Raw genomic sequence first — 13,146 nt, 5'->3', positions numbered from 1 at the left:
TTTCAGTACCTAAAACCTTGATGGTTTGATCGTTTTTTGCACCTGTTTATTCGTTTTACTGCGGCGTCTTTGAAAATACTCAGGTGGTATGACATAACATTCCTATTATTTGATAAGCTTTAGATTATTCAGTTATTAAATGTTTGAAATTATTTGTCTTTGCGGAAAGCACTAATTAAAGAATATGGGCCCTTAATGTTTCAGTCTCTTCATGGAAAGATATTATGTATCCATTATTCTACCAAAGTACAATTTGAGGGTAAATAAAATGCATGTACTATTATGGTAACTTTATATTTTTATTTAACTAATGAATCTTGCAACACAAAATATTAGCACATTATGTTTACTGTTGACAAACATAGATGTGACGTCATGTATAATAAATATAATAATAAATACTTCCGATCATCATAGAACAGTTTTTCAAAATCTGTCATCATGCCTATTATATTTATCTTAAGTGTGCACAAAGCAGGCGCTGTTGGACCATTAGTTTTGGTACAATTGCAATTTGAATTTTTTGTTGCACAATTTTGCACAAGTTTCTGGAAGCGTTGGAGGTGGTCCGATTTTAAATTTTCAGGTGGTGATACATAATAAATAATATCAGTGTCATGGAGTGTACAAACGACTCCGATGTAGCAGAAGTATCTAGATCTGCCAAAACATTTTCGAGAAAACAACTTTTTATTATACTTAATTTCGTTCATAAACAACTTACAAAATGTAATAAAATTTTTGTCACAAAATCACTGATTTAAATGCTTTATTGATTGGCCTCCTATTATGTAGAAACGACAAGTTATTTATTTGACAGCGTAGTCTGAATATAGTATGCGCGTCAGCCGGTTCAATTTCATCCCATATGCGCATGACGTCAGCAAAGAACTACGGACATTCGTTATAACATTATGTATAAATAGAGTATTTAAGTTAATAATGATACGAATACCTGTTTTGAATAATAAAATGAATGATGATCAGATGAAACGACAAAACGTTCATTTTCATGCCAATATATACCTTAATTTCATCAGTCTTGTTCCTTAGTGACGTCACCACAAGCTACGCGCATGATACCATATTACATTCCCACCAAAACAAAGAGTAGCACGACAGAAAATTTGAATTTGAATTCTAGTATATTTTTTTATTTATCAGTAGGCCCTGGTTTGTAAAGGAGCAAAGTTGAAGTAATATTAGAGTCGTTACAGAGATGTACACTGTTGGACATTCCCTGGATCTAAAACGGACTTAAAATGAAAGTCCTGTGGATGTTGGGTGCTATATGGGTGGTAATGTACCAATTCATTTATATTGGTTAGAATTTTTGATAATGACCCAAAGTTTTAATTTTTATAATAACGATAATTATCGTTGAATTTTTCAATGACTAACCTAGTTTTCTTCCTATTCATACTAGGCACTTATTAATTGGTTTGTTCGACTTAGCCGTCGCTTTTAACCACCTTTCCTATGATATTGTACTTTGAGGAAGGGTATTTCAATTTCATAACAAATATATCCTTGAATGCTCGTCTGTACCTACATTGTATATATGTATAAATGTATTTCAATTTAATCGTAACTTTGCAATGAAATTTGTAATTCTAATATTATGTACTTTCCCAAGTGTTAGAAACATATCTAATATGTCAGCAGTTGGACATTGAAGAAAAATTAATGGATTTTGAAGACTGTTTGCATGTTAACAATGTTTCCAACAGTTAGCTTTAATTTAAAATCACAATGCGTTTGAACCTTTTAAGTAATATCCGTTAGAAAGGAGTAATAGGAACTGAAAACTTCAGCGTTTTGAGACAAAAGGTACCCGGTGTAAACCATTATTTAAAATGAAGAAAAACTCAATCAGTGGCGTTGAAATTTCGGGCCCAGATCTCATACGAGGCCTGTTCGGATTTTTTTTAAAGTTTATTATTAATTTTACACTTTATTGGTCCTTGTGCCTTCAAAGTACACCCCTCCCCTATTCACTCACTTTTCCCAGCGATGTTCCATTTCGCAAAGTCCTGGATAGCTTAATTTGAAATGGACTTTAAGTCTGTGACTTTGCTTTGATATGACATCAATAGTCTGAAAACAGCGTCGAGACCATAGACCTTATAAACTACTTGATTCGCCCAAGTGTCATTTTGCCTATATAAACGCCAATCGCACAGACGTGTGCGAGAGAGATAGAGTTAGTACGGGCTTATGCTTCGTTCACAGAACTTCGACTGTTGCGCGTTACATTTAATTCAACCAATCAGCTAGCTATACTCGATTCCTTACCCCTTTTTTCTGTTAGGCCTTATTCCCGTTTGAAGTTAAAATGATTAACTACATTTATGTATGGTGGCTACCATAGACAAAATAGACTGAACTGTAGAGGCAAGCCGGTGAAGCCAACCGTCAGCCAAATCTCGGCCATGCCAGCCTCGCGCTCTCAGTCGCNAAGTTGAAGTAATATTAGAGTCGTTACAGAGATGTACACTGTTGGACATTCCCTGGATCTAAAACGGACTTAAAATGAAAGTCCTGTGGATGTTGGGTGCTATATGGGTGGTAATGTACCAATTCATTTATATTGGTTAGAATTTTTGATAATGACCCAAAGTTTTAATTTTTATAATAACGATAATTATCGTTGAATTTTTCAATGACTAACCTAGTTTTCTTCCTATTCATACTAGGCACTTATTAATTGGTTTGTTCGACTTAGCCGTCGCTTTTAACCACCTTTCCTATGATATTGTACTTTGAGGAAGGGTATTTCAATTTCATAACAAATATATCCTTGAATGCTCGTCTGTACCTACATTGTATATATGTATAAATGTATTTCAATTTAATCGTAACTTTGCAATGAAATTTGTAATTCTAATATTATGTACTTTCCCAAGTGTTAGAAACATATCTAATATGTCAGCAGTTGGACATTGAAGAAAAATTAATGGATTTTGAAGACTGTTTGCATGTTAACAATGTTTCCAACAGTTAGCTTTAATTTAAAATCACAATGCGTTTGAACCTTTTAATATCCGTTAGAAAGGAGTAATAAGAACTGAAAACTTCAGCGTTTTGAGACAAAAGGTACCCGGTGTAAACCATTATTTAAAATGAAGAAAAACTCAATCACTGGCGTTGAAATTTCGGGCCCAGATCTCATACGAGGCCTGTTCGGATTTTTTTAAAACTTTATTATTAATTTTATACATTATTGGTCCTTGTGTCTTCAAAGTACACCCCTCCCCTATTCACTCACTTTTCCCAGCGATGTTCCATTTCGCAAAGTCCTGGATAGCTTAATTTGAAATGGACTTTAAGTCTGTTACAAATTTGCATTGATATGACATCAATGGTCTGAAAACAGCGTCGAGACCATAGATCTTATAAACTACTGGATTCGCCCAAGTGTCATTTTGCCTATATAAACGCCAATCGCACAGACGTGTGCGAGAGAGATAGAGCTAGTGCGGGCTTATGCTTCGTTTACAGAACTTCGACTGTTGCGCGCTACATTTAATTCAACCAATCAGCTAGCTATACTCGATTCCTTACCCCTTTTTTCTGTTAGGCCGTATTCCCGTTTGAAGTTAAAATGATTTTAACTACATTTATGCATGGTGGCTATCTTATAATGAATAATTCTATTTCTCTTCTCTTAACCATACATATTTGTACCAGTAATTTTAATTTTTATTAACTTTTGTTTATATGTTGTATATTTGTATGTATTATTTGTTGTATGTGTTATATCTGAATTTCTGTATTAATTGGAGGTATTAATGGGGGAATGCAATAATTAGAAATTTAAAGTCAAATATATTTTATTATACATATTTAAAAAACATTCATATACAGGCTGTTATAAATTGGCTTCTCACTACAGGGATCTCGGAAACGGTAAGAGCTTAAATGGGGGCAAAGTTGAGTAATCAGGGGACCAACATTATACCTCTAAAAAATCAAGGCAAACATGATTAGTTTTAGAAATATTTGAAAAAAAACGAAATTTAGGAAATCCGTTTTTGTTTAATTTCACCCTTGTTTGAGGGGATATTGAAAAATGAAGAACACTTTCTCATGGCCACTTTTTGCCCTATATTGAATGGCATAATCAATTTTTATATGTAACGTTTCATCTCTCCAGGACCATCATCAACTTCATTTTTTTAAATACGACCCTGGAAATTTTATTACATTTTTTGCAAGCCTTCACGACCCTCCAATACTGTACTGCCTCAGCCCGAACCAGATTCAGAAGTTTTGTCTCGAAAAATTCATCATCAGTGTATTCGTTCCAAATTTATCTGTTTTTTATTTAGATTTCTTAGTTTATTGAATTATTGTACACTGTAAGTGTCGTTAGACTTTGTGAAATCTATCTAGTTATTTAAACTATTACCACCATGCATAAAATAAAATATTATTAGAGTTTTATTCCTATGTCTATAGTCTATTTTTTTTTCAGGATATTCATACAAATACATCTGACATGCTCTTTCACAGTTGCGGTTACAGATATAATAAATTCCGATAATTCCGCGGCCGGTAGACCGTAGATTAGTTATGCTTGTCTGGAGGATTGGCACCTTCTGTGCAGGTATGGTAGGGTGGAAGAATGTTGGCTTGGGTCAATGTGAGAGATTGACACCGGTTGGCATTTGACCACCCCCCTAATTAATGAGGTTTTCCAGGTTTCCCTCATTCCTGCACTGAATGGTGGTTAGGGCCTACCAGCATAAGTCGTTCCTGGGCGCAAATGCGGCCTTCATAATAATAATATGCCGCCTCCTCTCGCGCACAAGTCTCCGACTTCTGGGCTAATTCTCGTAGTTAGAATGAGGAGTAGAGATATTATTATTATTATTATTATTATTAATATTGCGCTGATCTTCATCTTCAACCTTTGTCAAAACGAAAATGTTTTTGAACATTTACTGAAATTTTTTTAAGAATAATATTCAGTTGGCGTTTTGGTTGTTCATATGCATTTTTAAGAATTAATTTGTCATAATAAAATTAAAATTGTAATAAGGTTTTAATTTTGACGCAACAACTTATTGAATAATGTATGACCAAGTTATGGTAATAGTTAATAATAATAATTGTTTTATTGTACACTTACAGCTTACAGTGTACGATAATTAAATAAACAAAGAAAAAAATTTGGATAATTTGGAACGAATACACTGAAGATTAATTTTTCGAGACAAAACGTCTAAATCTGGTTCGGGCTGAGGCAGTACAATATTAAGGGTCATGAAGGCTTGCAAAAAATATAATAAAATTTCTAGGGTCGAATTTAAAAAAATTAAGTTGATGATGGTCCTGGAGAGACGAAATGTTACACACAAAAATTGATTATGCCATTCGATAGAGGGCAAAAAGTGGCCATGAGAAAGTGTTCTTCTTTTTTCAATATCACCTCAAACAAAGCTGAAATGAAACAAAAACGGATTTCCAAAATTTCGGTTTTTTTCAAATATTTGGAAAATTAATCATAATAGCCTTGACTTTTTAGAGACATAATGTTGATACCCTGATTACGCAACTTTGCTCCAATTTAAGTTACTTCATAGCTCTTACCGTTTCCGAGATCCCTGTAGTGAGAAGTGAATTTGTAACAGCCTGTATACAATTTTCCAAATAGTTTTTATAATGCCTTCTTTATGTATTTCTCCATTTATTTCCCTCATATCGTATGAGCTCGATCGGTTAAAATTACTGTAAGCTCCCCATAAGTAGTTTTAAATAGTTGATATTATCTTACTTTGCAAAACTATATCGACGCTTTCTTTTTCAACATATTATTATAGAGAAGTTTTGCTGAAGCACAATATACGCACAATTCAGTTTAAACTGTTTATTTATATGTATATAGTTTACGGTATTTTGTACCGGTATATCCGTGTACCATTATTTGTTCATCTGCCTTGCACACATCAACGCGATTGACCTCTCCTTCTAGGGCCAGTCCATAGTTTACTAGGTCTATGGTCGAGACTGACGTGCTTTCTTGAGGCATAGACATCCGTTACTAATCCATTGTGATGATTGAACTTTTGTCTCAATGTCGTAGCCGTAAACTTAGCTTTCGTTTCTCATTATGATCCTTTGAATGAATGTTTCATCGTCATTTTTTAGTCAAAATTCCATTGCATGAGCCAATTGCGATGCTAACTTCTTCAATTTCTCTGGTAGTCAATCGGCGGTTTGTAGACCCCAGATCTTTGACTTTCTGAACGTCGAGGATCTTTTTCAATTGATTCATGACCACTTTTAAATCGTGAAAACCGATCGTGACATTGCGCACGACCTAGAGCATCATCTCCGTAAGCTTGTTTCAAAAGTTGAAGCGTTTCAGTGAAAATTTTCCCCAGTTTCTCGCAAAATTTTACCCTACATCGTTGTTCCAGAAAATTGCACATTTCAAAAATCGTCACTAACGCTTAAACGCGTTGCACTCAAATAAGAATATCATAAAAACCAAATGAAGTTATGCGCAACGCAATGCTGCCAACCGCATATCACTAAATATCTCCATTAGCGCGTAATTAAAAAAGTCGATTAGTCTGAACAGACTTCGTATATTAAAATGTCATAACTATGTCATTGTCTAAATTATTATAATTTGACAAATTTAGAGCGAAAGCTAGCTTTTCTTTCAACTCGAACACCCTGTATGTTGAAAGTATATTCAAACACGTGCAAGGCCAAAACTGCAACTTCACTGTTCCTTTTATACGATTGATATAATTGAAAATTTGGATGAGGTTCGTTATAATATGACCATAAAATTATATTACAGCATGTGTATGTTGTAAACTACATCGTTACGAATATTCTTTCCCAATGACTGACATTTATTGCATATACAACCAGGTTTAAAAATGTAGAAACGGGGAAAATAATAAAATTCTAACAGCAGCATAAATATGTATGCAAGATTATACGAAATAGTTATTATATATCGTCATGAATATAACGAAACTTCCCGGTTAGCCATAGAAAAGTAGGACACTCTGTATAAGACGCATATTACGTCGCAAATTTCCTGATCACTATTTGGGATCCTTGTTGAACACTCTGTACGACATGCTTATTTTTACAGGCGTGTCAATGACATGTTTTCCTTGATATACCCTAAATTATGTTTATAAATATTGTCACTGTATTAAAATTCAATACAACGGGGACACAATTTATGACAGTAAACGTTCTAATTGACTGCAAGTCTTAAAACGATCGGACGTATAAGGATTTTTTTCTGTACCTCATATCGACCTTTAGAATGTCGTGTTTGTCTGAAATCGTCTGGGATTGCCGCTAAAAATTGACCTCCGCACACGCTGGTCACGCCAAAAATATTTTATTACCTTAATTAAAATTCTATACTAAAATATTTTTCCGGAAATTACGTGGCCATATACAGTGTGGCTCATTAAGAAGTAGGGTATACTCCTAATTCTTTTTTTAGACGAACGATTGTTCCGATTTGCTTTATAGCGTTTTATATGTACTTGCTGAACCAATTGCGGTGATCTAGTTGGCAATCCGTAGTTTGCTCTTTGGGGTAAATCGCTTTAGGATATTTTTTTATAAACAAGTATGCAAGTAGCCTAGTTTCCGTTACAAAATTTAGGAGGTTTTGAAAGTAATTACTGACTTTGGTTAAGATAAACGCAAATTTTGTAACTCACTTTTAAATTTAGATGTTGAAGGATGTAGACTTCATCCAAAATCGTGTTTAAAATTAAATACAGTAATTTATCATTTAAATAAGTAGGTATCTTGGTCTCTACACAAATTGCATAAAATAATAATAATAATAATAATAATAATAATAATAATAATAATAATAATAATAATAATAATAATAATAATAATAATAATAATAATAATAATAATAATAATAATAATAATAAAATAAAGAAATAGAAAAAATAGAGGGAGAAATTCGTAAACCCATGGCGAAGTCTAGCAATAGCTATTCACACTCGACCATATGTATGCGATAACATGTGATAGATAACAACAGACAATCGTTCAGAAAAGAAACAATAATACAATTAAAATAAAATACAATTACCTATCGAGTATATACTATAAAATCAGCTGTCCACTCAATAGACATGATTTAAATTTATACTTGAATTTGATAATATTAAAAATTTTAAAATTATCAGGAAGAGAATTGTACAAAGTGATAGAATTATAAGTAAAACATCTTTTAAATAGGACACTACGATGATGTGGCATTGTAAAGGTATTATTAAATCGAATATTCCTCGAATGAGCATTAGAACGTTTAACAAATTTAGTTTTTAACGAATGATAAAGAAATGGTTAAAATTTTATGCACAAGATTGCCAAGATAGTGACGTCGACGATTCTCCATGTTGAGCCACTTGATTTCTACAATTTTGTGAGAAATATGATCAAATTTTCTTAATCCGTGTACAAGTCGACACCATGAATTTTTAACTTTTTCAATTCTATTTTTTTCTTGTATACTAAGGCATGGACCATAGACATAATCACAGTAATTAAAATCGGAAAGAACAAGTGACTATAAATTAATCTAAGCGAAGAATAAGATTTTTGGAGTAATGTTTTCACATGCTGATTGAACCGTAAGTTATTGCCAAGAGTCACTCCGAGCTTTTCTACATCGTCAGTAATAGAAATTGGAATACGATCAATTATAATATTAAAGTTGAGTCTTAATATTTGTACATTTTTCTTAGTACCAAACAAAAATTAGGTACTTTTGATTTGCTAGAATTTAATTTTAAAATATGTTCATCAGATAATTGCCTTATAGTTTGTAACTCAGAGCTGACAATATTGCATGCTTGATCCAGATCATTAATATCAAAATGATAATATCATCAGCATAAGCTTGTACTTTACATTGTTGAATTGACTCTAAAATGGAAGCAGTGTAAATTATAAAAAGTAAAGGACCCACAATTGAACCCTGGGGTACACCAGAAAGTATTTCTAAACTATTAGATACGATGTTATTAACACATACCTGTTGATATCTTCCATGTAAATAAGAATTAATAAGATCAAGTCGGTTCATCAAACCCATAGTACTTAAGTTTAGAACAAAGATGCTTATGATTAATTGTGTCAAAAGCTTTAGAGAAGTCCAATAAATGTAAAACACTAACTAGTCCCCTGTCCTGTGCTTTTATTAAATCATCAGTGACGGTAATTAGAGCAGTTGAAGTACTATACCTTTTCCTGAAGCCACATCAGGATTGAGGTAAGAGACTATTATTTACAAAATAGTCATAAATTTGATTATATAACAATCATTCAAAAATTTTGGAAAGCGCAAGTAATATATTAATTATTCTAAGATCAGAGGACGATTCTGGATTATATTTTTTGGGTATCGGCAAACCGATTGCCTTTTTCCACAAGCAAGGAAAGTATTGTTTCTCAATTCAGCAATTAATTATATGAGCAACATACGGATCAATAAATGGACTACACAGTATTTTGACATAGCGGGAGATATATTACCAACACCAAATGCATCCGTTTGATACTATTAAGAATGGTATGACTCTCATCAACAGTAGCCAAAGCAAATTTGAAAGATAGATTAATATCACATCTATTATTGCCATAAAAATTAATCACAATCACAATTATTAGAGATATTCCGTAAAAATTAAGCAAAAAGTCATTAATTTCATTAGGGTCAGCCATCTGAGGTGGCAAAATAAAATTTTTACAAGATCAAATATTGAGATAATCAAGAGCTTTCCAAGTCCGTTTACTATTTTTTTTGAGAAGCAATAAATTCCAACTACCCTTTTTTTTTCTTGTCGTACCATAGAGACACAGTAATTTCGTAAATTTTTGTATTGTAACCAATCAGTGTGCTCGCGAGTACGTTTAAATTTTTGAAGTGCCTTATCTCTTTGTTTCATGATTAATTTTAGATTAGGAGCTCGAGGTTTAGTAACTCTTACTTTTCTTACAGGAGCATGTATGCCAAAGAGACTTGTTAAAAATTTATTAAAAATCGAAATTTCTTTATCAAGATTATTTTCATAAATCATCTCAAACCAAGAGACATTATACAAATCATTTAAAAAATCGTTAAAATTAAAGTGTTTATAGCAGCGGTATGAAATAATTTTAGGCACTATTTTAGCAGCAATTGTTCCAAAAGATTCATCAATGTTAGTATTAGTAATAAACAGGAGGTTCAATTGAAGTACTAAAGGTACAAGTAATTCTAGTGGCCTCATTAATAATCTGAGAAAAGTTATAAGAACTGAAGTCAAGGTCATAAATACTTCTATATACAGAGTGATCTATTAGCGGTACGGAGCAGCTGTATATAGGAAACTAGACCTTCTACGATTATGGGGTAAAAGATCTATTAACAAATACGGCCAAAAGAAGTTGATTTAAAATATTTTCAAGTTTGTAACTTCAGCGCTAGAGGGCGCAACTGCTATAGTGTTACAGAAAATTGTCGGTTTTTCGAAATTTCGCTTATATAACCTAAGTTGCAAATACGCTTTTTAGTTACACTGTTAAACCGTTCACAAGTTTTGTTTGAACTCTTTTTTTGTTATTACCACAGCAACGCCAGTATGAAGGACGCAATCTTGAAATTTTTAAATTGTCAAAACTTCTAAATGTCTTAATCGATTTCAAAAAAACGACGACGGCTCATTTTAAAGAACTATTAGTAAAATTTATGTTATGGGAATAAACATATTATTTTCCTGCCCAACGGTAGATGACGCTAATTAAAAAAGTTTTGTAATTGTCTCTGTTTACAAAAAAATTAAATGCAACGATATAAGTTTTTTGTTCATGGCTTGATAGATCATTTATTAAGGAAAACAAATTCACAAACCGGAAGTCCATATCTTTTTTCGTTTTCAAGTTATTGCTAAAATAGTGAAGTTGTGCTAGAATATCCTCCTTTATTTAGTTCTCTAAATAAAATTTACATAGTCCAAACCAGAATTAAATTATAAAACTGTACCAAGCTTGTTCTTAAAAAAGTACTTGCTTTATGTTGAAATTTTTTTGATAGCGACAGTTTTTAATTTTTTTATTATTATTAATTCCAAGTATGTATTTATAAAGATTATGTCCTATGAAAATAGTCAACTGAAAAATTAATCCTTTAAACCTTTTGTGTTAAGTTTTTCATTACAATAATTTTAAGAAAACTGTTCAATAATATTCTGTATTAATTGTCTTTATGTTTAATTTAAAAACTTACATTTTTTCTAAACTTATTAAACCTTTTTAATTTTATTTCCTTTAGTGCAATTTGTAAATTTGCATTTTAAGTAAATTACCGCAAAAGTGCAATTACATGCACAGGTAATGTGTGCCACACATCTAATCCTTACAACCTCTAAACTATACAAGTAAAAGAATAGATTTCACTAACATCTACTCTTTCGTTTGTATATATTTAAAATTTATCCCAAATAACTGCTTGCGTGTCCTGCCAAGCGAGCTATGTGTGTGTATCATTCCAAAATTCTTTATAGATGGCCAAAAAACGAGAAAAACGAACGCAGCCGATTTGCGTCACTCGCTGGGTAAATCCCGAACAGCAGCATTTTTCGTGCAGACTTAAGCTCTGGAAGGACTTTGACCTTCTCGATGTCGAGTGGAAGCGTCAGACCATCGCAGATCGAAATAATTTACAGTATTGTTTGGTAAACACCAGTAATTCTCGAGAATGGCCTGGAGAGTGACGCATTTGTTGTTAAATAAAATTTAAAACCGGAAATGTGTTGTACTACCGCCACAAGGACGACCGGATCTCTATCCTAGTTAAAAATTGTAATGCCAGTTAATTTTTGAAATGCTACCGGCTCCTCCACCAATTTCTCGAATGCCATCAGACGAAAATAAAAAATCATGTCTTGGTGGATCAAAACAATAGAATGTCGCATAATTTAGAAACATGCGACGTTGTCAAATGTAATAATTTTTCAACAGTTTCTTGATTGAACTAGACATACGTACAGTTCCTCTGCGTAAGCTTCGGCTTTCATCTTGCTGATTTTGTTGATGTTACACACGGATATCCCTGGCATCGCGACGTCTTTCACCGGGTAAGATTGTAAAAAATTGACGGTCGTTATAACGGGGTTCATCATGAAATTATTCCAGGTGTACATTCCGATGAAATAGGTGGTCAATAGGGTGCAGGTATGGATCAAATACCAGACGTATCTACAAAAATTCGAGTTGATAACAGGGTTCTTGGTGGTTTAATTTTTTTCGTATTTCGTATGACGAAATACAACTATAATATTACAGAATCTGACCCGCCACTGACTTTAATCAGGTTATACACATTACATTGACGTACCAATACTGAGTATTATCACTTGTTTAATTTATTGCAAAATCAGAACAGGATAGGTACTTTTTTTCCGTTGGCAACTGTGGTTGACATTGAAATCGGATGGAATTTCATAAAAACCGATATTGGAAATTTTCTGGCGTTTAAATAAAACGACTACTGAACGATTCTGGTTTACTTAATAACCTTTTTTAAACGGCTATGTGCAGGGCGTCCATGGGCGTAGCTAGGGGGGACAGGGGTGTGCACGGCCTACCTCAAAAAGCCCGGTGCCCAACCCAGAAAAAAAGAAAAAAGATTTAATTATAATCTTCGATTTTTTTCAAAATTTGATAACAAAATTTGAAATTTCAAAGTTTTTTACACATCAATGAAGTGGACTTAACTATGATTGCCCTGTGCATTGAAAAACTAAGTAAATTACTGATAAAAATTGTGGAAATTTACATACGCTTTTTACATATTTATACTGGTTTGTACATAAAAAATGTAATGAATTGAACATACATGATACATTGTGTAGAATAACACGTTTAAGTTTATATTTTCTTTTTGCGATGTATTTTTACCTTTTACTTTGTATTTTTACATTTTAAAATGTATTATTTCTAATCTTTTACGTGTTTTACTATATTTGATGCAAATATACGAATAAAAGTGTGAATTTACATGACCTGATTTGGCTCGACCAATCAGATTAATCATGTGATCATCCAGTGTGGTGTTACAGCGCGTGTGTAGAGAACTGTGCTAGTGTTCAGTTG

The 13,146-nt window shown here is 32.7% G+C and overlaps 2 protein-coding genes across 2 annotated transcripts in view; both read right to left on the bottom strand.

The window, feature by feature from the left end:
• LOC108904878 overlaps positions 1-12,194 on the bottom strand; it is a 21,439-nt gene extending 9,245 nt beyond the window's left edge. Inside the window, exon 1 of the mRNA XM_023454402.1 lies at positions 12,040-12,194. Within this exon, the coding sequence (XP_023310170.1) occupies positions 12,040-12,194 (155 nt within the window). The remainder of the gene's footprint in view (positions 1-12,039) is intronic.
• LOC108904906 (scavenger receptor class B member 1) overlaps positions 1-13,146 on the bottom strand; it is a 144,471-nt gene that overhangs the window by 115,536 nt on the left and 15,789 nt on the right. The window lies entirely within an intron of this gene.

Source organism: Anoplophora glabripennis, unplaced genomic scaffold (genome assembly GCF_000390285.2).
Source record: "Anoplophora glabripennis isolate ALB-LARVAE unplaced genomic scaffold, Agla_2.0 scaffold197, whole genome shotgun sequence".
In the NCBI taxonomy this organism is placed as follows: domain Eukaryota; kingdom Metazoa; phylum Arthropoda; class Insecta; order Coleoptera; family Cerambycidae; genus Anoplophora; species Anoplophora glabripennis.
The sequence above is the reverse complement of the archived record's forward strand: the minus strand, read 5'-3'. Positions and strand labels throughout refer to the sequence as shown.